At 40.6% G+C, this 24,643-nt stretch overlaps 1 protein-coding gene across 1 annotated transcript in view; it reads left to right on the top strand.

Moving 5' to 3' along the window:
• LOC127575449 (kelch-like protein 29) overlaps positions 1–24,643 on the top strand; it is a 350,653-nt gene that overhangs the window by 202,616 nt on the left and 123,394 nt on the right. The window contains 2 exon segments of the mRNA XM_052025333.1: positions 7,141–7,284; positions 16,445–16,447. Coding sequence (XP_051881293.1) covers positions 7,141–7,284; positions 16,445–16,447 — 147 coding nt within the window.

The following is a 24,643-nucleotide window of genomic DNA, read 5'->3' on the forward strand; positions in this document are numbered from 1 at the left end:
TGCACATTACTGAAAACTTTTTTTAATTTTGTATCACAATCACTTAGAAATTGTACCATTCTTAACCTTCACTTTTCCAATATTCCATCAATGGATTCTCAAGGAGGGTGCAACTAAATTGACTTTGCATAAATATGTAAGGCACCAAGATTCCACATAGATGGGTTTTGTTTTGTGTAAAACTGGAGCCTTGCTAAAGCAAAAAATAGGTGCAAAATGCTTTAGCTTCACTTTCAAACCCTTTGACACTTTCCACTATCTGCCCACAGAGTCTTAAGACACCTAATTAAGATAATGAGAGCCAATAGCACTGCAGCACTGAATTTGTGATTCAGGCTTGTAATGCATGAAGAGCAAATTCGAATGAGAAATACAAGTGTGCAGCTGTTAGTAGTAGCTGAGAGTGCTGGAAGTGATGAGATTATCAACTTGAATGTATTCCTGGAACATTGATTAGCAATTACCGCATGTGGGAATTGCATTGTGTTTGTATTCAGTACATGCAGCCTTTGATTTGCTCCTTTCTGTAGGTGATCTGAGACAACCAGGAGATTTTGATACCCTGGCCTCACCCCAACCTGCCCGTGTGCTTCACAAAGCAGGAAAAACATGCAATATGGGCACACCTATATATAAAATTATTATGATGAGAGTAAAGTTGGACAGCATATCAAAAAGATTCATTCAATTGGATTTTACCATTTCTTCCCTAAAGAATCAAACAACCATCGGGGATGTCTTCTTTGAAAATTACCAAAGAGGCAGTAGGGAAGCTCTTCCAAATCTTGCACAAGAAACAGCAGCCATTCTCATCCATTCGTAATGAACTGACTGTGGCAATGAAATAGGGGTACACATTGAATTTTTATGGCAGCATTGCATTGCGGATATCCACAAGCAGTATCTGTAATAACAATGAGTTTCAATATGGACATGAATTCATCAGGTAATTGACTTCTCAGGGGAAGTGGGACAGTCATTGATTTTTAACATCTTAGCAAGGCAGCGACAATGTCGGACCATTTCAGTTTAAGGGAAGTTTTCACTCCGTAATAGATGTTATTCAAATTGTTCTTTAAGCTTCTTTGAACTCCTGTTAAATTCCTCAATGGAATACACAGTTTGTAGGTTACAAGATGCAAACAGTGGTGCGCTCTGCCATATTTATTTTAGTGTATTCATCTTTTGAATCTTGTCGCTCCCTGACCTTGTCAAAGAAAAAAGTGAATTAGCAGACAGCTTCTGCATGACACATTGTACCAAATTGATGATAACTTGAATGCAACTTGCTTGTACAGCAGTAAATCCTAGAATCTTGGAAAATTTGCAACACAGGCAGGGGTCAATTGGCCCTTCTTGTCCATTCCGGTCAAAAAGAACCACCCAGCATAACCCTCCTTCCAGCACTTGATCTGTGGTTCTGCATTTCAAGTACGCAAGTACTTTTTAAATGAGCTGTACAACAAGCCTTATGCCTCCAACAGAGTGAACAGTGAGAGAATGATTGAGATCTCAGAGGGGCACTTTAACTGCCTTAATTGGGAGAGGAGGAGTGCCGAGTAGTCTGCAATACACTACAGTTCAGCCTTCCTTAGCTGGCTGTGTCTACACGCATTTGCAATCAAAAAAGACTTTGCTCTGCATGTGCTCCTACCTGCTTTGAAGGCAGAGCATCACATTGGCCATTACTTAGACATCAACTGATTTTTTTTATGATATGCCACGTCTCCATTTCCACAAGGCCTTTCTGGTGAAATCACTAACAAGGTGCATTGAAATTGAAGAAAGTTAGAAATCAAGTATGTTTTAGGTTACAGTGAAGGAAGAGAGGTGGGGAGAATAAAGGGAATGTCTGTGATAGCGCGGCGATCAAGAGAAACTGAATGTCACAAGTAGTGGCGGTGCTGCCTGAGAGAGGTGGTTAATTGCAGCTGACATTTCCAGAGGATACTAAGTAGAGAGTAAAAACTGTGTACTGTTCTTTCCCTTCCTCCCCCTTTTATGCAGTTCAAAACATGATTTCTAATTCTCTCCATCCTGATTAAATATTATTGACCTGAAACGTTAAATCAGCTCCTCTCTCCATAGGTGCTGCCTGACCTGCAAAGTGTTTCTACCATTTTCCATTTTTATTTCAAGTTTCCAGCATCTGCAGTTTTTTTTAAAATTTAAAACCAGAACTGAAAGGAAACAAGACTGGAAAACTATAATACCTAGTATGGAATATGCATATACAATCTGTAGAATGGCAGTGGATAACTCTCCTCTCAGTCTATTGTGAAATTGTAGTTCTGGCTTTCTTCAACGGATCCCTTCCAATATGCACATGAATACTGAATGCTTCCCATCTGTAACCAAACTTAAGTGGCCCAGTAGAGTTGGAAATCTTCAAGGGTGGAAGTAGATAGGGAGAACTTGTCAAGTATTAAAAATCTCCAGGAATGCATGTAATGTGTATTAAGTTTGGATAAGTGTTGAACATACTAAATCTGCTAATCTCCCTTAGTGTTGGTTAGCTACAGCTTCAGCCAATGAGATTTCATTCTTCCTTGCTTTATATTGTGAGCCTACTGTCAAAAGCAGGATAAAATTATAAAAGTGGTGGACCTCTATGAAGTCTGATGTGGTGAATGCTTTGCAGTTGATGGAACCCAGGTCTATGATGGCCTAAGAAGATAAGAAATAGAAGAAGGAGTGGGCCATTCAGCCCCTTGTGCCTGCTCTGTCATTCAATAGGATCATGGTACTTTCCTGCACTAATTCATAGCCTCGGTTCCCTTCATATCAATTCTGCTTTTAGCATAGACCTGATCTGCTCTGATAACAAAAGGAGGGCAAAATATTGCTACCATTGTGCTGAGCAGTCCAGTACTTTCCTGTCCTCTTGGTGAAGGTTGACCAGTTAATTCTGGTTCATAAGTAGGGGTTTGCTTGGTCTGAACTCACCTGTGCCCTGCAGTTAAAAATCAGGGATGCTACTGAACCAAGCAAAACAGGTTCTTAAAGAAAATTTCTGGAACAATTATGAGTATGCAACTGTAAAGACATGTATGCAGATACTATTTTGGAGGATGGAACAATGGCTTGTTTGCATTTCATTGTTTTGAAATGATAAGTTCTGTGCATTGGGTGATGATAAACCATTTCATGACCAATACCCTGGGAAAAAAATGACCTGTTAAGTGAATTGTGTCATTGCACCAGGATTGGGACTGCAACAGAATACAATCCAAGTTGAAAATAATTATGCAGAATTAAATGGTTTTAAAGGAACCTTAATGTTGAATGCAGAGAAGGCAGGGATGAATTTTTAACTCTGAACAGTCATTTACCTCCTTAGTGACTCTCCTTAATGGAGCTCCAGTTTATATGAAATGGCCCTTTTTCTTAACTCCCTTCAGAGCATCTCTTGGAATCAAGGAATTACGGGGTCTCAGACAAGAATAACAGTAAGAAATTGATCTGTTATTCTGTACTGGGCTTCAGTGGCAGAATTACTGCTTAGCAATGGTTGACCACATGCTCATTCTAGAGATGTGTATTTATCAGGCTCCTATATTCAAAAGTTTCCTTGTATGTGTAAATTGTGGTTCACATGTGACTGAAGGTTAGAAAACCGAAAATCAAAGTATGTTTCCAGTTTCGCTTTCCTACCACAGGGTAAATATGCATGACTTGATGATTTACTCGTACTTAATTTTTAGCATGTAACCTGCTTCAGTTAATCTAGATTTAGGTCCTGCCCAATGTGAATTTCTTACATCAAGCTTACTGAAAAGAAGAATTTATCGGGGATATTGGCTGGGATATACTCTCAGCTCTAGGCATTTCTGGCTAATAGATCTGAAAATATTTATTTTTAAAGTAAATTAAGCTAAGTGTTTCAACCATATTTGCTGAACTTTCATGAGGAAAATATAGTCTAAATACATTGAGTTGCATGATACTACTTTCTGCTCACAAGGGAGTGCTTAGCTTCTGTAATGGTCAGTTGTTTTATGGAAACACATCTACTTTATTTATCATAAACATGGTAAGTTTGGCTTTTTCTCAGCATAATTGCCAGATGCTTTCAATTCTGTCCTTTGCTCAACTGCTTCAACAGGAAATTCTTTGAGCAGGGAGAATACATTTATAATTATTCTCAATTGTCCTTGTATGTTTTATGAGCAGATATTGCAGTGGGAATATATACTGCTCAATTTTGTTCTTCTGAACAAATTTCCTCAACTTTTCTTGAAAGCATTCCTTGAGTTTGGACTTATTTGAGAATGATGTTGAGTTTTCATTATAGAATGCTACATGATAAAGTACAATTTTGATCTGTGTGCATTGTCTATTATAGATAATCTAAATAATTTGTATTTTAGGCAAAGTATGTATCCGAGCTTCTGCCTACAATTTTGGATTGGCTCCAGGTCTACACGTTTCTGAGACTGTCATTATGTCGAACTGGTGAACCAAGTCCCCTGTAATTTGTATATGTACATGGCAGTTTGCCCTAAATCCACCATCTACTGAGTCATGTGGCTGGAAGAAATATCTCTTGGCTGGAAGAAATGCTACTTGGACAATGCTAAGTGCTCTGTGAATGTGACTGTATGGTTATTTAGCCATGTGGATGTGCTCTGCAGAGTTCCTACTGAACTATGCCACTGGGGCACACATCATTCAACAAATACAGAGTGAAAAATAATAGTGCACCTTTGTCGGGGAGGGACCCAAATTTTTTGAAGGGTTGGATTCAGCTATTGCCTTCTGCAGCCCATTACTGCTACACAAAGTGCACTGTGAATGCTTTGAGGCTCCTGGTGTTGGGAGCCGACAGATTGTTTTAAGCAGTAGCTGCTCCCTTTGTACTACCACGTGCTTGAGTAGTTCTTTAAACATATCTTGAAACACAGATGTTGACAATAATCTTGACGTTTATTGCCCATTCACATGGGAAGGTGGTGCACTCTCTTGTTAAATTACTGAAGTCCATCCACACAGTATAGATATCGTCATTTAGCTACTGAGTAGCAATTTCCAAGGTTTGGACAGAAGGAATGAAGTTGTTATGTTAGTATCAGGAACCAGGTTCAATCCTGACCTCTGGTGTTGTCCATGTGGAGCTTTCACACTCTCCCTGTGATTGCATGGGCTTCCTCCAGGTGCTCTGGTTTGCTTCCACATTCCAAAGGTAAATTGCCCCCTATTGAGTAGGTGGGTGGCAGAATATGGGAGGAATTGATAGAAATGTAGAGAGAATAAAATGAGATGAGTGTAAATTGGTGCTTAATGGTTGACACAGTTTTAATGGGCCTAAAGGCCTGTTTCAATATGCATGATTCTATGACAATATTATGTTGCATGTTGACGCTTAAAACTTCTGCCCATTTTTAAAGCAACATCGTGTTTCTCCTAGAACTTTAAAAATTCTCTATGAAAATGTTTTTCCTTTTATCTGCTGATCTTTTTAAGAATTGCTCAGTAGGCCACTCAGTGTAATACTAGTGATTGCACTTGAAGCAGCCTTCCTTCCTAACCAGGAGGGATGTGTTGCTTTCTTATCTAGAAAGTGACTTGAAAGTTCCATTGGATAAGCTTTGGTAACCAGTAAGGCAACCGAGGAACTAATGCATTTATTAACTCCCAACTGTTTTTTAGGTTAGAAATAGAAGACTGGCAATTGAAAATTTCTTTCTCTAATTTTCCCATGAAACTTCAGTGGTGCTAAGGCCAAATCACTGAAAAGAGAGAAGTCAGGGATGAGAGACGATGCAGGATGTTGTGTATGATGACCATTCGTTTGTTGGGTAAACAGAACCATACTCCAAATCTGCACTTTCTTCCAAATTGGTTCTGATTTTGGACTTGAACTCAAATTAATTCCAGTGTTTTAGTGATTTGAAAATTCACCTAGTTGACTTGCATAAATAGATGTACAATGCATCAAAATGTGAAGTACAGCATTCTGAATGTTGAATGAAGTGCCTGTTCCCCTTTATAAATATGAGAGGAGATTCCTTGAACATTGCAGTTGTTGAGCGTTTCTGTTCCTTTTCCAGCTATTCATTTTGTTCTTGTTTGTGTTATGTCTGTCCAGTTGCCCTTCAAGTCCATGGTGAGTCAAGTAAAAAAAATGTTGATTTAAATCATTTCAATTCTCGTCGCTACAACACAGAAAAATCTGCTTGTAGAAATTGTTCAATCAAAATCTCATGACTGTATTTTAGCTGTTTTAGTTTAATTCCTGCAGTAAAACATTTAATGCCCCTAAGTGACCAGCTGATCTTGAATGCTTCGTTATATATTCTGCACATGCAACAGGGCACTGTGTACACCACACCATTATTCTGCTATTGATTGGTAGATCTGTACACTAAGAGTATAACTACCAGAAAGATTATTTGATTTTTACTGTTGTGTAATGTTATTACTTCCTGACTTTGCTTAGTAATACATAACCAACAGTTTGAAAAAAAAATTGAGATATGGTTTACCATTTAAAATGCATACAAAAATATTTGTCTTTACTCATTAACACATTTGTTTGGAACATAGAAAAATTATGACATACAGAAAAATCTATCTTCACTGCTGACTTCGACTAATTTTACTTTGCTGACTCTTTGAAAATCCATCTGCTGTGTTAATTACACACTTGGGACAATATTACCGTTATTAGTGTAGAAAATGTATTCTGGAAATTGCGAAGTCATCTTTATATTTTCCGCTTTTACAGAAGTTCAACCAACATACGAACTGACTTGTGGTTTTTATGGTCCTTTTTGGCAAAAATTGAAGACTTAAAATCAAATGTTGAATCTAGGGCTTTCATATTCCAGCCTTCAGAAAGCCAGAGACCACAATGTAAACAGCTAACCATAGAACACAATGGACTCAATAGTCCCGTATGGGTCACCTTGCCAAAAGTCGACCATAATTCACTTTGACATTCAATTTACTGGTGTAAAAAGAATAAATGAAAATATTAATTCAAAACTGATATAATCACTGGAAAGTAACAGTGTACAAAGTAAATATTTGTAATACATTTTCAAATATGTCTGGTATCTACATATAGGATGGTTTGGTGTGATACATATTTTGGGCCATAATGTCTAAATCTCTGTATTTTTGTCTTCTTAAATATAGACTTCAAGCACTTCTAAGATTGACAGTCAGACCCAAGGACAAATGCTAAGTAAAAGTGTGAGATGGGGACAAACTCCTATCAATCAGTCAACTCCCTGGGACACTGATGAACCACCATCCAAGCAAATGAGAGAAATAGAAAATGCTGGTATGTTTATTTTTGCTTGAACCCAAGAGAAAGTGTTAAGTTCCTCTTCCTTTTTGTTACATAGTGATGAAGCAGTTCAGTGGTTCTTTCAAGAGTTGAATTGAAGCTCCCAAGTTGTTTAAATAGTGGAGCTGTTGGCTGAAATTCTTAATCAAAGCATGGTGTTGCTTATTGCTGTAAGCATTCTGAGCAAAAATACATCTGAGCCTGGTCCAGTCCAAAAGTTGTGTCGAATACTTCCAGCTGGAGTTTTTTATTCAGGTAATGCTGCAGTTAGTGTGAGAGTGATTCCCAATGGTTTTCACTCAGTGTTTATTTACCCAGTGATTAATGGCAGAAGTTTTCTTTCGTAGAAAAAGAATCACCAGAAATTCGCCAGTGATAAAGCAAAATTATGTTCAGTACAAATTGAGCTAATGCAGTCTTTTGTGTTAGTTTAAAAAGAACCATGCTAGAACTGGCTTTGGCACAACTGACAAACCCCCAAAAGTCAAATTGATTACCATTGCATGTTTTTAGCATTTGAGCTTGTTTGGGGACCTTCTAGGATTTGATGGGGAAATGGGAAACAGGGAGTCAGTGAGGTTAACCAAGACAAGAAAGCTTAAGAAAGCAGGGTGAATGCAAGGTAAGCTAGTGTTTTCTTGAGTTCCAGTTCATGCAAAGAAAAAGATTAATAGATTAGCAGGAGCAATAGTTAATAAATAGAAGAGATTGTGTTCAACAGTTGTTGTTGTTCCACTGTTGAAATGAATGCTCTTGAATGATGCAGCCTTAATCTCTGTAATGATCTCTGCATATGCAAAATAAAAAATACCAGCTTTAATGTGCTTTACAGCTAATAAATTACTACTGAAGTGGAGTCAATGCTGCATTATGCACAAGTGCAGTAGGCAGTCTAGGCACAGCGAGTCTCACAGAATATCTTTTTTAAGTGGCACAAGAGTCTAAAACTTTTAATCACAAAATATACTTTTCATGTTAAAATCTGAGTGTTTCCTGTCTGCTCCAAATATTGTGTTAAATTCCTTGACATGATATCTGCAAAAGTATGTTGCAAATAGAATTAGCCTACCTTTGTCTGTTTGTCCAGTTATAAAATAACTTTGGAACTACAATTTTGATTGGTGGCCTCCCACATCTAATCTGGTCTGCAAAGCAGGCAAATTGCATTATTGTAAGTGGGTTCCTTTTTAGCTTTCTAAGGTTTCCCTGAAACAGGCACGAGGACATTGAAAATACAAGCCCTCTAGGATACTTGAATCTCCTGTCCGTTCTCTTCTGTGGTACTATTATGAAAGGTAATACTGAAATAATATTCACAGTGTGAAATGGAAAGGCCATAAAAATTAGTGAGCTGTAGTTTTAAGGAATTGCTAACAAAGTTTGCAAGACTCCTGACTCCAGGAACTCTTCAGCTGGCCGAGTGCCAGAGCCAGCCGGAGTTTCAGGTCTGACAGACAAACTGCATCAGATGCCCAGCTTGCGTCCATAGTTCCCCCACTTCAGTTAATGAGGTCAATGCTAAATTTCCACTGAGTTGATATGCTCAGTATCATAGGTGCACCTGGGGAGTATGCAGCCCATTTGATGAAAGGAACTGATGTGTGTTGACTGTCTTGCCCCATGTCTCTCATGTGTTCCAAAGAAGTATAACTTGAAATCTGATTTCATACAAGAATTGGACTGCTGTCTAGCCTACTGATGTTGACAATGGGCTGGGAATGAACTACAGCTAATTGTGTGCAAGAGTCTGACCCAGGGATTTAATAAACGACAAAAGTCATTATTGTGATATACTGAGAGGCTGAGAGATTACAGTGACATTAATATAAAGACTATACTACAATGCTCGCACTCTCCATGCTGTAAGCTGACCCCTGCTTATTTATTACTGTCTTGGGGGTCAATCCGTTAATGATCTGATAAGGCACAACTTGTGATGAGTGAACAGATCACCCTTCCCAACTCTGCTGTCCCTTGCAACTGAGAGACTTACTTTTAAAGGTAAAACCTTGCTGGCCATATCAGCCAAAATTGCAACTTTCCCTTTGATCTATCAAGTTTCACACTTCTCCTCCTCTGGCCTAATCAAACAGAAATTCAGCTTTCTTGCCTTCCAACCGCCAGCCCACCCCACCTCTTTCCCCAATCCAACCTTGTCATACTGGTACCTGATGTCAGCCCTTTGATACAATTTTAATATATTACATAGCCACAACTAAATTACTATTCCAACGGGCAAAACAATTTCAGTCTGTTGCAGAGTTACAATGAGGTTACAAACAAGTTATAATGGCTTAGCAGTTCAGTTGGGGAAATAAAAATTTCAAGACTTCTCCTCCCCACCTCTCCCCTCTGACTGTACTCTCTCTCTTTATTTCATTGATTGTTGCAATAGCCTGAGCTCATGGCATCATTGTTATGAACAGCAAGAAACTCTGTGAACCAGTCAACCCTAGACTTGCAGTTGGGGATTGATTAAAGTAGCTGTTTTGTTTTCCTGATTTTGAAGTTCTTTTTCATGGTTCTTTACCTCTGTAGATGTTTGACCATTTCCAAAGGCGCTCAAGATGAGTACAGAGTTCAGATTGATGCTTTCTTGTGAATTTCTGAGTCGTAGATGGTCAAAAGCCACAGATCTTCAGAGAGGTCAATTTCAGCAACTACATGTGGGCCTATTCTTGTTTCCTCACCCCCATCCCCATCTCCTAGCTTGTACATTTACAAAGCCCTCAGTTCCCTCTTGGCATGTTGGGATATTAGACTTCCGTCAACTTTGGGTATATTGACCATAAACTGCCCTTACTGTACAACTACAACAAAAAACAGAATGCTGGAAGAACTCAGCAGGTCAAGCAGCATCTATGGAGGCAAAATGTGTGTGTCAATGTTTCAGGTCAAGACCCTGCATCGAGACAGAGGGAAGAGGACAGATTGCCAGTAAACAAAAGTAAGAGAGAGGGGTGGGACAGGCTGGTGGTTGATAGCTGGAACCAGATGGCAGGGAACGATGGGCTGATGAAACCAGGTGGGAGAGGTGGAAGTAGAGAGAGGATAGGAAAGGTGAATAAAAGGAGGAGAAAGGTGAACAACAGGTGAGTGTATGGGGAGAAGAACACAAGGGGTGTGGGTTACCTAAAATTGGAAAATTCAGTGTCCTTATCATTGGATTGTAAGCTACCCAAGCAGAATATACAACTGCCCAGCTCTGTTAATGTAGGCACAGTTATTCTTGTTGTTCTTGCAGCTATAACTTTACAGGTTTCCAAAAATAAGGAGTGAATCAAGTAAATTCCCGGTTTTCCAACTTTTGTTCTGAGCTGTACTAAATGAGCATTAAAGCTTACAAAAGGACCTTGTCCATCAGGAGCTGCACAGCTCATTTTTTTCGTGTGACCTTTCCATTTTGAGCATCAGAGATTATTTTCAGTGCTACCTTTTTATGCTGTTTGAGAAGGCCAAGTATCAGGGAGCTTAAGAGATTTATGTCATTCTGCCATAACCATATCTGCAATCACACACACAATAATTATCTGTAGGAAGGCTGTGTGTGCAGACAGTGACATATAAGATCACCACCTCCTTAAAACTGGAAATTCTGTCAACTTCCAAGCCACTAATTTGCTATCCCCAGATGTGTTCAACCACTTCTGTTGTGTTGTTGAGCTGAATCAACCTTCATATTTTCTTTCGCAAAAAAGCACTCAAGCTGTCTAGTTTGCCCACATTATGGAATTACCTGAACCACAGTGGTTTATTGATGGACTTAATTTGGCAACTGAGCTGCTGAAATTTGCCTTAACTTCGTGTGCCCATTCCAATCTTGATTCAATACTCTGTAAAATGTTCAAAATATTTGTTTAAAAATGGTACCTTTTCCTTCCTTGTTTGATATCTGTAAGAATGTCTTAATGTGGTTGGCTACTCAGACAACTTGATGATATCTTTTGAAGCTTGACATCCATCCACTTGAACTGATATTTGACAGCAACTATTATTGGAAAAGGGCAACTCATACCGTAGAGATTGTTACGTCAATAGACCGTTGTGGATAAATTTCTTAGAGGTCAGCACTACGTGTTTGTTTACAAAGTTTGGGTCATTATGTGGATAGATAGAAAATTACATTTTGCAGACCTTGCTACAAGGATATTTTTTATTGAGGGATTGAGACTTTGTTAAAAGGAGGAATTTTTATACTTATAATGACAGAAGGTGGACATTTGACCCATTAGGCCCATGCCATCTCCCAGGGGTGCAAAAACATTAGTACCTACCTTTCTTTTCTCATTTCCATGTACTCCTGTAACTTATTCACTCTCACGTAAGATCATCAACTCCCTTTTGATTCATTTTGTCATTGTGCTGCACTAAGGGGTAATTTACATTAGCCAATTAACCTACAAGTACGTCTTTGGGATGTGGACGAAACGGGACCACTCGGGAAACTTGTGTGGTCACAGCAAGAACATGGAAAACTCCACGCAGGCAGCACCTGGGGCTCAAACCCCTAGAGCTGTGAGGCCACCCTCATAGTTGCTCTTTGTCACACTGTGCCATGAGAAAATATGAAAACATTTTGCAGTCTTCAGGCACCACGTGGGTCTCATTTCTGTTTTCACAAGCTGATGCAGCCTCTCACCCCAGTCCTTGGTTTCTTCATTAAATGTGGCTAGCAGTAGGCCCTCATTTATTAACCATCATGAATTATCTCTGAACTATCCCTGGCTTGTAAGGACATGCATGAAATCCTTAAAAATGACTTGTTTATCCCCATTTGGCTGTTTGCTGATAGGAAAGGGTGTTGCTTCACTTAATTAAAAATATTTAATGGTCTAAACAATGATGGGACAGATCCATACTTAGCTTTTGGGAATGAAATTAAGCAAGTGGAAGGTTATCAAGTGGGTGTCGTCAATAAAGTGACAGATGGAATACAATGTAGGAAAATGCAAATGTATAAACATTGTAGGAAAGAAAACAATGAACATTCTTTTTGAAATGTTGGTGCCCAGGGTCAGAGTCTTGGTTCCTGAAATACAGAAGAGTTAGCATGCAGATTGTACGAGGAGGTAGAAAGGCATTACATCATTTGCTTTTCTAAGTCTTCACTCTGCCTCCCAACTAGTTGAGATAATATGAAATTCATGGTCTGAGAGGGTGGTGGAGTTGGAAAACCTAATTACTTTTAAAAAGTACATTGATGTGCACGTGGTCTGTTCTAAGGGCTATGATTCAAGAGCTGGAATGTGGAATTAAGCTAGATAACTCAGCACAGATACTGCCAGTTGAATGGCCACCTTCTATGCCATGAATTTCTACGATTTCACAGTTCAAAAAACTTACGTGAAATTAAAGCCAATCTTAATCCTTCATAGATGTGTACACGTGATTAGGCTCTTTTTTTAAATTATTGGTATATGTACAATATCTGGTCAAAGGCAGTGGAGAAAATATTTTCCTGTTTTAAAAAAATCCATGTGTATTTAAAAATCAAGGAAGATCATCCACAGATTTTAAGATTACGTTTGAATATTACATTTGATCTTGGGCAAGTAAACATAACTCAGGACAAGTAGCATGGAGTAGAATTGACAAGTAAGGAGGTCTCAGAGGATAGCCAGAGCAGAACAGAAATGTCAGTCCTAATCTTCAGTCACCTAAGGAAAATATGGAGAAAAATTACAGTTAGTTGGAACTTTGCCTTTCGATGACCCTGAGCTATTTCTTAGTCAAAACATGCACTTTATAAGAAGCATTTGTTTGCACAATCCCTGGTATTTATTGACTGTAATCCCCAGAAATGTATCTGAGAAAAATAATGACTGAAAATATTGTGGAATATCTCCAGGCTGCATGGAAACAATGTTTGCATACAGTTTTGGGATTCCTGGTTTTAGTTTGCACAAGATAAATTTGTGAGAAAATGCAGAAGATAAGAACTTAGCTGTGTGTGAGGAAAAAAATGAAGATAAATGCTGTTGCAGGTTAACCAAATACGTTCTCAAAAACATTCTTCATTGAATCATAGAAATTTTATGTCACAGAAGGAGGCCATTCATTCCAACATCTGTACTGGTTGATAAAGAGCAACAGCCTGATCTCCTCTTCCAACTTTTGGTCCAAAGGTTAAGGTCAAAGCTCTTCAATACTTTTAAATGTGATATGGGTTTCTAACTCTACCATACTTTAAGGCAGTGAGTCTTAAGACGACTACTACCCAATAGGTGAAAACAGTTTCCTCCTCTACCCTCTGATCCTTCTATCAATTACTTTAAATTTGTGGCCCTTGGTTTTTACATTATTGTTAGAGAAAATAGGTCCTCCCTATTTACTCTGTCTAGACCCTCATTTTTATACACCTCAATTAAGTTTCCCATCAGCCTCCATTTTTCAAAAAAAACAGCCCCAGCATGTCCAGTCTTTCCTTTATAGCCAACATTTTCCATTTCTGGCAATTTCTTTGTAAATTTGCTCTGCACCCTTTCCAGTGCATTCAACCCTTTCCTGTTCTATGGTGATCACGTGTTCACATGGGCTTCCTCTGAGTGCTAAGGTTTTCTTCCACCTCCTAAAGAGATGTGGATTGGTAACTTAATTGGCTGCTATAAATTTACCCTCGTATTTAAGTGAGTGGCAGAATCTGGGGAAGTGGGTGGGAATGTGGGAAGAAAATAAATGACATTAGTATAGGATTAATATAAATGTGTGCTTGCTAGTTCGTTCGGTGGGACAAAGACCTGTTTCCATGCTTATGGCTGTATGAGAACTGTACACTGCACTAAAATGGTGCTCTAACCAATGTTGTATGCAGTTCTAACATCATTTCCTTCCACAGTTAATAAAAGAGAACATCCATATGTCTTTTTAACCACATTATGAACTTGTCTGGATACTAAATACTGAGCCCAGTGGAGCCCCACAGTTAATAGCTTTCCAGTCATAAAATAACCCATCAACCATTTCCTTTTGCTTCCTGTCGCAGAGCCAACTTTGGATCCAATTTTTCATTCTCCCAAGAATACCATGACTTTTATCATTTCTGACCAGCCTGCATCTAGACGACATCAAACCTCATCAGCCCACTTTATTCCCTCCCCAAAAAATTCAATCAAGTTGTTCTCTTGACATGTTCATACTGACTGTCCCTGATTAATCAGAGCCCTTCTCAATGAAGGCTTGGTATTGATTCCATTGCCCATCACTGGTTAACCTAACTGGCCTATGATTATCTTGGTGCAATTGGGAGCCCAATGTAAATTTCACAGTTGTTGCATAGATTTCCATGCAAATCTGAGAAAAAAAGAGGTGATAGATGCTGCTTTTACAAGGTAGATGTCTTTTACAATGCCCTTATGAACATAAAACATTGAACATGGAACAAGTACAGCACAGCAACAGGCCCTTTGGCCCACCGCGTCTTGTTGACCAACTTTGATAAACTATGTCCATCTGCAGCACATGGTCTGTATCTCTATTCCCTGCCTGTTGATGTGTCTGTCTAAATGCCTCTTAAACATTGCTATCGTACCTGCTTCTACCACCTCCTCTGTTTAAATAAAAAACCTTGCCTCACAAGTCCTTTTAAACTTTCCCCTCTCATCTTAAACCTATGCCACCTTGTATTTGACATTTCCACCCTGGGGAAAAGACACTACCCTATCTATACTTCTCATAATTTTATATACTTCCACCAGGTCATCCCTCAGCCTTTGACACTCCAGAGAAAACAATCCAAGTTTGTCCAGTCTCTCCCTATAGCTAATACTCTCCAATTCAGGCAACCTCCTGGTGCACCTCTTCTGTACCCTCTCCAAAGCATCCACATCCTTCCTGTAGTGTGGCAAGCAAAACTACACGCAATACTCCAAATGTCCACTAACTAAAGTTTATACAGCTGCAATGTAGCTTCTCAGCTTTTATAATCAATGCCCCAACCAATGAAGGCAAGCATGTTGTACGCCTTCTTTACCACCCTGTGTTGCTACTTTCAGGAAGCTATGGACATGGATCCCAACATACTTTTATATTTCTATACTTCGGAGGGTCCTGCCATTTACTGTACAAGTTCCTCTTGCAACTGACATCCCAAAATACACTTCACACTTAGAACATAGAACAATTACAGCACAATTCAGGCCCTTCGGCCCACAAAGCTGTGCCGAACATGTCCCTACCCTAGAAATTACTAGGCTTACCCATAGCCCTCTATTTTACTCAGCCCCATATACCTATCTAACAGTCTCTTGAAAGACCCTATCGTATCAGCCTCCACCACCGTTTCCAGCAGCCCATTCCACACACTCACCATTCTGAGTAAAAAAAAAGCTTACCCCTGACATCTCCTCTATATCTATTCCCCAGCACCTTAAACCTATGTCCTCTTGTGGCCACCAATTCAGACCTGGGGAAAAGCCTCTGACTATCTACCCTATCAATACCTCTCATCATCTTATACACCTCAATTAGGTCCCCCCTCATCCTCCGTCTCTCCAAGGAGAAAAGGCCGAGTTCCCTCAACCTGCTTTCATAAGGCATGCTCCGCATTCCAGGCAGCATCCTTATAAATCTCCTCTGCACCCTCTCTATGGCTTCTACATCTTTCCTGTAGTGAGGCGACCAGAACTGAGCACAATACTCCAAGTGGGGTCTGACCAGGGACCTATATAAGCTGCAACAGTACCTCACGGCTCCTAAATTCAATTCCCCAATTGATGAAGGACAATACACCATATGCCTTCTTACCCACAGAGTCAACCTGCGCAGTCGCTTTGAGTGTCCTATGGACTCGGACCTACACTGCCAAGAGTCCTACCATTAATACTATATTCTGCCGACATATTTGACCTATCAAAATGAACCACTTCACACTTATCTGGGTTGAACTGCATCTGCCACTTCTCAGCCTAACTCTGCATCCTATCTATGTCCCTCTGTAACCTCTGACAGCCCTCCAAACTATCCACAACACCACCAACCTTCGTGTCATCTGCAAACTTACTAACCCACCCCTCCACTTCCTCATCCAGGTCGTTTATAAAAAATCACAAATAGTAAGGGTCCCAGTACAGATCCCTGAGGTACACCACTGGTCACTGACCTCCACTCAGAATATGACCCTTCAACAACCACTCTTTGCCTTCTGTGGGCCAGCCAGTTCTGGATCCACATTGCAATGTCCCCTTGGACCCCATATCTCCTCACCTTCTCCATAAGCTTCGCATGAGGTACCTTATCAAACGCCTTCCTGAAATCCATATACACTACATCTACTGCTCTCCCTTCATCGATGTGCTTAGTCACATCCTCAAAAAATTCAATCAGGCTCGTAAGGCAGGACCTGCCCTTAACAAAGCCATGCTGACTATTCCTAATCATATTATACCTCTCCAAATGTTCATAAATCCTGCCTCTCAGGATCTTCTCCATTAGCTTACCAACCACTGAGGTAAGACTCACCAGTCTATAACTTCCTGGGCTATCCCTACTCCCCCTCTTGAATAAGGGAACAACATCCGCAACCCTCCAATCTTCCGGAACCACTCCCATCTCCATGGACGACACAAGGATCATCGTCAGAGGCTCCACAATCTCCTCCCTCGCCTCCCACAGCAACCTGGGGTACCTCACTTGTCTGGAATAAACGATATCTGTCATTTCTCTGCCCAAATTTCGAACTGATCTACATCCTGCTGTATCCTTTGACAACCTTCCTCACTATCCACAACTCCACCAATTTTCACGTCATCTGCCTAATTACTAATCAGCCCACGTACATTTTTGTCCAAGTCATTTATTTATAGGCTCCAGTACTGATCCTTGCAGAACACCACTGGTCAGAGATCTCCATTCAGAAAAACACTTCTGTACCAGTATGCCCTGTCTTCTATAACCAAGCCAATCTTGCATCTAATTTACGAAATCACCAAATAAATTCTGTCCCTATTAATCTTTGATAATTTCCCTAGCACTGTTGTAACGTTCACTGGCCTATAATTCCAAGTTTGTCCTTGTTGCTTTTCTTAAATAAAGGAAGAACATTGGCTGTTCTTCCATCTTCAGGCACCTCAAACCCATGGCTAAAAAGTGTACAAAGATCTCTGTCAAGACCCCAGCAATCTCCTCCCTTCCCTCAGCATCCTGGAATAGATCCAATCAGGCCTCAGGGACTTATCCACGTTAATGTTTTTATTTCAAGACACCCAACACCACCTCCTCCTTAATATTGACTAGCCTTATCCTGATCCACAACGATCCTACAACTTATGAAATTATGGTCACTGTTCCCAAAATGTTCTCCCACTGAACCTTCAATAACCAGGCCAGGCTCATTCCCTAAAATAACATCTAATATGAGCCATCCCTAATTGGACTACCTATATACTGTTTAAAGAAATCCTCCTGGATGCATCTAATAAATTTTGCCCCATCTAAGCCCGTGATTCTAAAGAAGTCCCAGTCAATATTAGAGAAGTTAAAGTCACTCATTACAACAACCCTGTTGTATTACATCTTTCCATGGTCTGCCTGCATACAGTATCTGTTCTATCTCCCACTGGCTACTGGGAGGCCTATAGTATAACCCCCTTATAGTGATTGCACCTTTCTTATTCCTGAGTTCTACCCATATGACCTCGCTGGATGAGCCCTCTAAGATGTCCTCTCTTAGTGTATCCAGAATATTCTCCCTAATCAGTAATGCAACTCCCCCACTTCTTTTACATCCCTCTCTGTCATGTCTAAAACATGTATGTGCTGAAACATTGAGCTGCCAGTCCTGCCCTTCTCTCAACCGAGCGACCTACAATATCGTCATTCCATCTGCCTTATCCCTCATTCCTTGCATTAAGATAAATGCACTTCAGACCATCATTCCTGCCATTCATTATCCTGGCCCTGCCTGTTTTTGCTATTAGAGTTACTTCATTTAACTTCTACCTTTTCGTCTAATCACTCCACCTGCTGACCTACTGCTCTGGTTCCCACCATCCTGCCACACTGGTTTAAACCCTTCCAAGTAGCAAAGGTTCCTGCAAAGATATTGGTGACCCTGCAATTTAGGTGCAGCCTGCCCTCCTCGTACAGGTCTCACTTTCCCTGGAAGAGACCCCAATGATCATCTCATAGAGCAATACGGCATGGATAGAGGTCCTTCAGCCTAACCAGTCCATTGCAAACCATGGTGCCCACCCAGCTAGGTCCAATTTCCTGCATTTGGTCCATATCCCCCTTAGCCCCTCGCCTGCATGTACCTATCCAAGTGCTTTTTAAGTGATACTATTGTACCTGCCTCAACCACTTCCTCTGGCAGCTCATTCCATATACTCACCACCCTCTGCGTGGAAAAAGTTGCCCCTCAAGTCCATTTTAAATCTTTCCCCTCTCACCCTAAACCTATGCCCCCTAGTTTTGGACTCTCCTACCTTGGGAAAAAGGCTGCTACCATCCACCTTGTCTATGCCCCTTATAATTTTATAGACTTCTATAAGATCACCCCTCATTCTCCTATGCTCCAAGGAATAAAGACCTAGCCTGGCCAACCTCTCCCTATAACTCAGGCCTTCTAGTCCTCGCAATGTCCTGGTAAATCTTTTCTGGACTTTTATCTATATTAAACACTTATCTATATTAAAATCCATTTGCCACTCCGCGGCCCACTTCCCTAATTGATCAAGATCCCCCTGTAATCTACGATAATCTTCTTCACCATCAACAACACCTAATTTCGTGTCATCCACAAGTTTACTGATTAAGCCTTGTGAATTTGCATCCAAGTCATTTATATAAATAATAAATAACAAGGGTCCCAACACTGACCCCGTGGCACACCACTTATCACTGGCCTCCATTCTAAGAAATGACCTTGAACCACCTCCCTCTGCTTCCTACCTCTGAGCCAATTTTGAATCCACCTAACTAGCTTTGCTTGGATTCCACGGGACCTAACTTTCCAGACCAGCCTGCCATGCAGGACCTTCGAAGGCCTTGCTAAAGTCCAAATAGGGAACATCCACTGCCCTACCCTCATCTACCTTTTTGGGTTACCTCTTCAAAAAAAACTCTAAAAGGTTTGTTAAGCATGACTTTCTACGCACAAAGCCATGCTGACTCCTCCTCATCAGACTCTGTCTATCCAAATGCTGGTAGATCCTGTCCCTCAGAATTCCCTCCAGTAACTTCCCCACTACTTACGTCAGGCTGACCGACCTGTAGTTGTCCTTGCTACCTTTCTTAAACAACAGAACAACATTAGCCACCTTCCAGTCTTTGGGAACTTCATCAGCGTCTAACGATGAAGCAAAAATCTCCGCAAGGGCCTCTGCAATTTCTCCTCTAGCCTCCCACAAAGTCCTAGGATGCACCCAGTCAGGCCCTGGGGATTTATCCACCTTAATGCGCTGCAAGGCTGCAAATACCTCCTCCCTGGTAATACCAATGTTCTCTAAAACATTTCCACAAGTTTCCCTTATCTATTGAGCAACCACGATGTTCTTCTCAGTAAACACCAAGGAGAAGTATTCATTAAAAATCCCACCCATCTCCTGCGGCTCAAGACATAGGTGGTCCTGCTGATCTCTAAGGGGACCTACTCTTTCCCTGGCTACCCTTTTACTCTTAATATAGCTATAGAACCTCTTGGGATTTACTCCGGTCAATACCAGGGAAATTAAAATCTCCCACTAATACAACCCTATTATTCTTACAACTATGAGCAATTTCTTTACACACCTACCCCTCAAGTTTCCACTGACTATTGTGGGGTCTATAATACAGTCCCACTGGAGTGATCCTCCCCTTGTTTCTAATTTGTACCCATATGGCCTCACTGGTCAATCCCCCAAGAATGTCACCTCCAAGTACGGCTGTTATGTCTTCCCTTATCAAAAAGGCAACACCCACTCCTCGCTTACCTCTACCTCTGTCACACCTGTAACATCTGTATCCTGGAACATTGAGCTGCCAGTCCTGCCCTTCTCCCAGCCATGTTTCTGTTATGGCTATAACATCCCAGTCCTCAGAGCCAATCCATGCTCTCAGTTTGTCTGCCTTACCTGTTAAACTTTGTGCATTGAAATAAATATGGTTTATCTGAGTATTCCTTTCCCTCCCTTTGCTGTTCCCCTGGCTATCCTGATTACTAAATTTAGTCTCGCTGGCTACTGCTTTATCCCATGACTTGCTCCTGCTCAGAGTCCTACCTCCCTGCCAATTTAGTTTAAACCCTCCCATGTAGCACTAGTTGGGGGTTCTGTATTTTAACTTGATACCTAAATCCCTAAATTCCCTATGCAGACCTCACCTCTCTTCCTGGCTATGTCATTTGTAGGAATATGAGCCATGCCCTCTGGCTGCTCACCTTCCCCTTTCAGAATGTCCAGTGCCTGCTCAGAGACATCCTTGACCCTGGTGCCAGGCAGGCAACGGACCATCTTGGAATCCCATTTACAGCCACAGAAATGCCTGTTAGTGCTCCTGACTATAGAACTTCCCATCACTACTGCTCACCTATTCTTTGAGCTTCCCTACTGTACAACAGAACCAGTTGAAGCAATGAGAGTTTGAGAGTGGAATAACCACAGGGTACTTTTTTTTTCCCCTGTGAATATCAGGCGACAATGTACGTGAAAGATTGCCAGTATTGTTGATGATTTAGTATTGTGGAATAAAAGTGCATAGTAAAGGATTAGAGGATAGATGCAGGGATGTAAACCTGAACATTTTCACTGTTGTAAGATGGAGTGTGTCTAAAATGCATTTACTGTGAAATACTGAGGTGCAAGGAATTATTGGAGAGGACAGGGAGTGAATGCAGACAGACAACACACATGCAGCAGCAATGAAAATGGCAACATATCATATTTCAAATTTAATTAAAGAAGATCCATTGTGTTTATCCAGTCATATGTAACCAGGATAAAGATGTGAAAAATTATATCTTTAAAATTCTGGGTTTAATTGAGTATTGTAGGAAGATATTCCTTTTTAATAAAAAAAATAATATGTTTAAGCATCAATAACATTCCAAACAATCTCGCATACCAATCAGATGTCAAGAGCTAACCTCTGTTCTTGCCAAGGCAAGATGCATTTGATATTTCGTGGGGCATTAAATCTGAATACCCCATTTTGGTTCAGTTTGTATTCTGTGATGGGTTAATTCGTGAAACCTTCATTGCGTTCAAGTTCAGCTCCATTCAGCACCAAAATTTAAAGGAACCAATTTTAGAAGCAGTGTATTACATGCAGCAACATTATGCATTTAGTATGTGTAATGGCAAACAAATTTCTATACCATTTTAGTTTGAAGAGGCCCCTTTCCTTCTAAATTAATACTTAGGTTTGTAGTATTTGTATTGTAGCCTATCGTATAAACTTTTCGGCTGTCTTTACCTCATCAGTCTTTTCCCCCACGACTGAAGGGAAAGTAATTTCTAGAAATCTCCCCTTTCCTCTCTTGACATCCAATATCCAAGTACAGACTATAGATTGACTACGGGACCTGGTGGCTCTGCCATGTCCTAATGCAGTTGATTGGATTTAACGTCTCTCGCATTGTTTTATTGTAAACCATCTAATGCTTTGAAGATTACTGGGCAGATCTCACTTAAATACAGGCAAATCCGCTTGGATTTGTCAGCTTTTAAGCACTTAACCTGGCAAAAAGCTGGAGACTAGCAAGTGCTGGCTGAAGCACAGCAAACCATTTGAGGTAAATGGCAGCCTCCCAGTCACCAGTGCTGCACCAGTGGACGACTCCAACAGGGCAGTTAAACTTCCTCAGGTTTCCCATTTCAGTCATGGAAAGCTGCCCATTGAACCTGCGTCAGAGTAAATCTATCACAAGTACAACGGGCCCACTGAAATCAGTGGGAAGCTACAGCTGCTGGGAGAATGGTAAATAGAATTTATTTGATTTAATTCAGTTAGTTTAAATGCATTTAATTGTCTTATTAAATGTCCAAGTATTTTATTAAGTTTTTTTAATCTGTTAATCATTACAATTGTTGTTTTTATTATTTAAACGTATACAAACATGCAATCTTAGTAGTGGCTTTGACAGCCTGTGAATTGGGGCAGGGCTCCTCAAGCATTTGGAAGCCATTCTGGAAGTGCATTCAGCTTCTTGTTTCATTTTGTAAGGAAGAATGAGAAGAGATAATGTAAATTAGAAGGCAGAGAAATTTGGGATTATAGACCACCGTTTATTGAAAGTGGTAGTGTAGGTTGAGAAAGTGGTTAAAGTAGTACACATGTTCCTAGGCTTTATAAGTAGAGGCAAAGTGTACAAGAGTAATATGTAAGCAAAAAAATGCAGATGCTGGAACTCTCAAATAAAGGCAGAAAGTTCTAGAAAAGTTCATCAGTTCGGGCAGCATCTATGCAGAGAGAGGTTAGAATTTCGGGTCGATATCCCTTCATGCTGCTCTTCCCTGCACATGGCCTGTCTCAAGGAATACTGGGTGCTAACAAACTTAAATACATTGTTCTCCGATAGGTGTCCACCTACTGCACAGGCATACCCATATTTGGGTATGCTTGACCAGCTCACACTACCATTGGTCAAGCCGAGGCAGCTGTGTGCAGCCAGACAGGTTAATACATCTTTCATAGTCAGTCACAACTCTGTTTCCTTATGACCTTGAAGCTCAGCAACTCCTTATCAGCCAAGCTCAGCAACTCCTTACATGAGCAGGTGGCTCAAGCTGTTTACCAGTAGAGAGAGAGAGAGAGAGAGAGTAACCCTTTGTTCACCAGACCTCCCTTCCCATTGTCTTCTACACTGGGGTGTAGTCCATCCGGTCCAGGTGACTTATCCACCTTCAGACCTTTCAGTTTCCCAAGCACCTTCTCCTTAGTAATAGTGACTACACTCACTTCTGCCCCCCTCTCTTGAATTTCTGGCATGTTGCTGGTGTCTTCCACAGTGAAGACTGATGCAAAATACTTACTCAGTCATCCACCATTTCTTTGTTCCCCATTATTATCTATCCAGTGTCATTTTCCAGAAGTCCAATGTCCACTCTTGCCTCTCTTTACTCTTTATATATCTGAAAACAGTTTTGGTATCCTCTTTATATTATTGGCTAGCTTACCTTCATATTTCATCTTTTCTTTTTATTTGCCTTCTGTTGGCTTTAAAAGCTTCCCAATCCTCTACCTTCCCACTCATTTTTGCAATATTGTATGTTCTCTCTTTGCTTTTATGCTGGCTTTGAATTCCCTTGTCAGCCATAGTTGCCTCATCCTCCCTTTAGAATGCTGCTTCTTATTTCTGATGAACTGATCTCCATCTTCCAAATTACTCCCAGAAACTCCTGCCATTGCTGGTCTACTGTCTTCCCTTCCAATCATCTTTGGCCAGATTGTCTCTCATGCCTCTGTAATTACTTTTACTCAACTGTAATACCGATACATCCAATTTTAGCTTCTTCCTCTCAAACTGCAGGGTGAATTCAAGAATATTATGATCACTGCCTCCTGAGGGTTCTTTTACCTTCAGCTCTCTAATCAAATCTGGTTCATTGCACACCACCAAATCCAGATTGCCTTTTCCTCAGTGGGCTCGACCACCAGCTGCTCTAAAAAGCCATCTCATAGGCACTCTACAAATTCCTTCTCTTGGGATCTAGTACCAACCTGATTTCCAATCTACCTGCATATTGAAATCCCCGCTGACCACCATAACACTACCCTTTTACATTCCTTTTCTATCTCCTGTTGTAATTTGTACCTCACATCCTGGCTACTCTTTGGAGGCCTGCATGTAATTCCCATCAGTGTCTTTTTCCCCTTGCAGTTTGTTAACTTACCCACAAGGATTCTACATCTTCTGATCCTACTGTATGTCACTTCTTGCTAAGGATTTGATTTCATTTTTTACCAATAGGGCCTCCCCCAGCCCCTCTGCCCAGCTGCCTGTCTTTTCACTGGGATGTGGTATCCTTGGATGTTTAGCTCGCAGCTGTGATCTTCTTTCAACCACGACTCTGTAATGCCCACAACGTCATATCTGTCAATTCTAACTGTGCTATGACTCATCGACCTGATGTCGTATACTGTGTGCATTCAAATATAATACCTTCAGTCTCTTATTCACCATCCTTCTCAAGTTTGTCTCCATGTTGCCTGAAGTTAAGTTCTTATCCCTTTCTAAACTTTATCTTATCTTTATTCTGGAGATTTCAGTAACCTCTCCTTCCCTTTACTTTATCTATAATTTTCCAATCTGTTGAACCTACCCTTCTACTAAATGGCAGTTTAAAGCCCCATCTACAGCCCTAGTTTATGCAATTCGCCAGGACCTTGGTCCCAGTGTGGTTCAGGTGGAGCCCGTCCCATCAGAACAGCTCC

Source organism: Pristis pectinata, chromosome 10 (assembly GCF_009764475.1).
Source record: "Pristis pectinata isolate sPriPec2 chromosome 10, sPriPec2.1.pri, whole genome shotgun sequence".
Taxonomy (NCBI): domain Eukaryota; kingdom Metazoa; phylum Chordata; class Chondrichthyes; order Rhinopristiformes; family Pristidae; genus Pristis; species Pristis pectinata.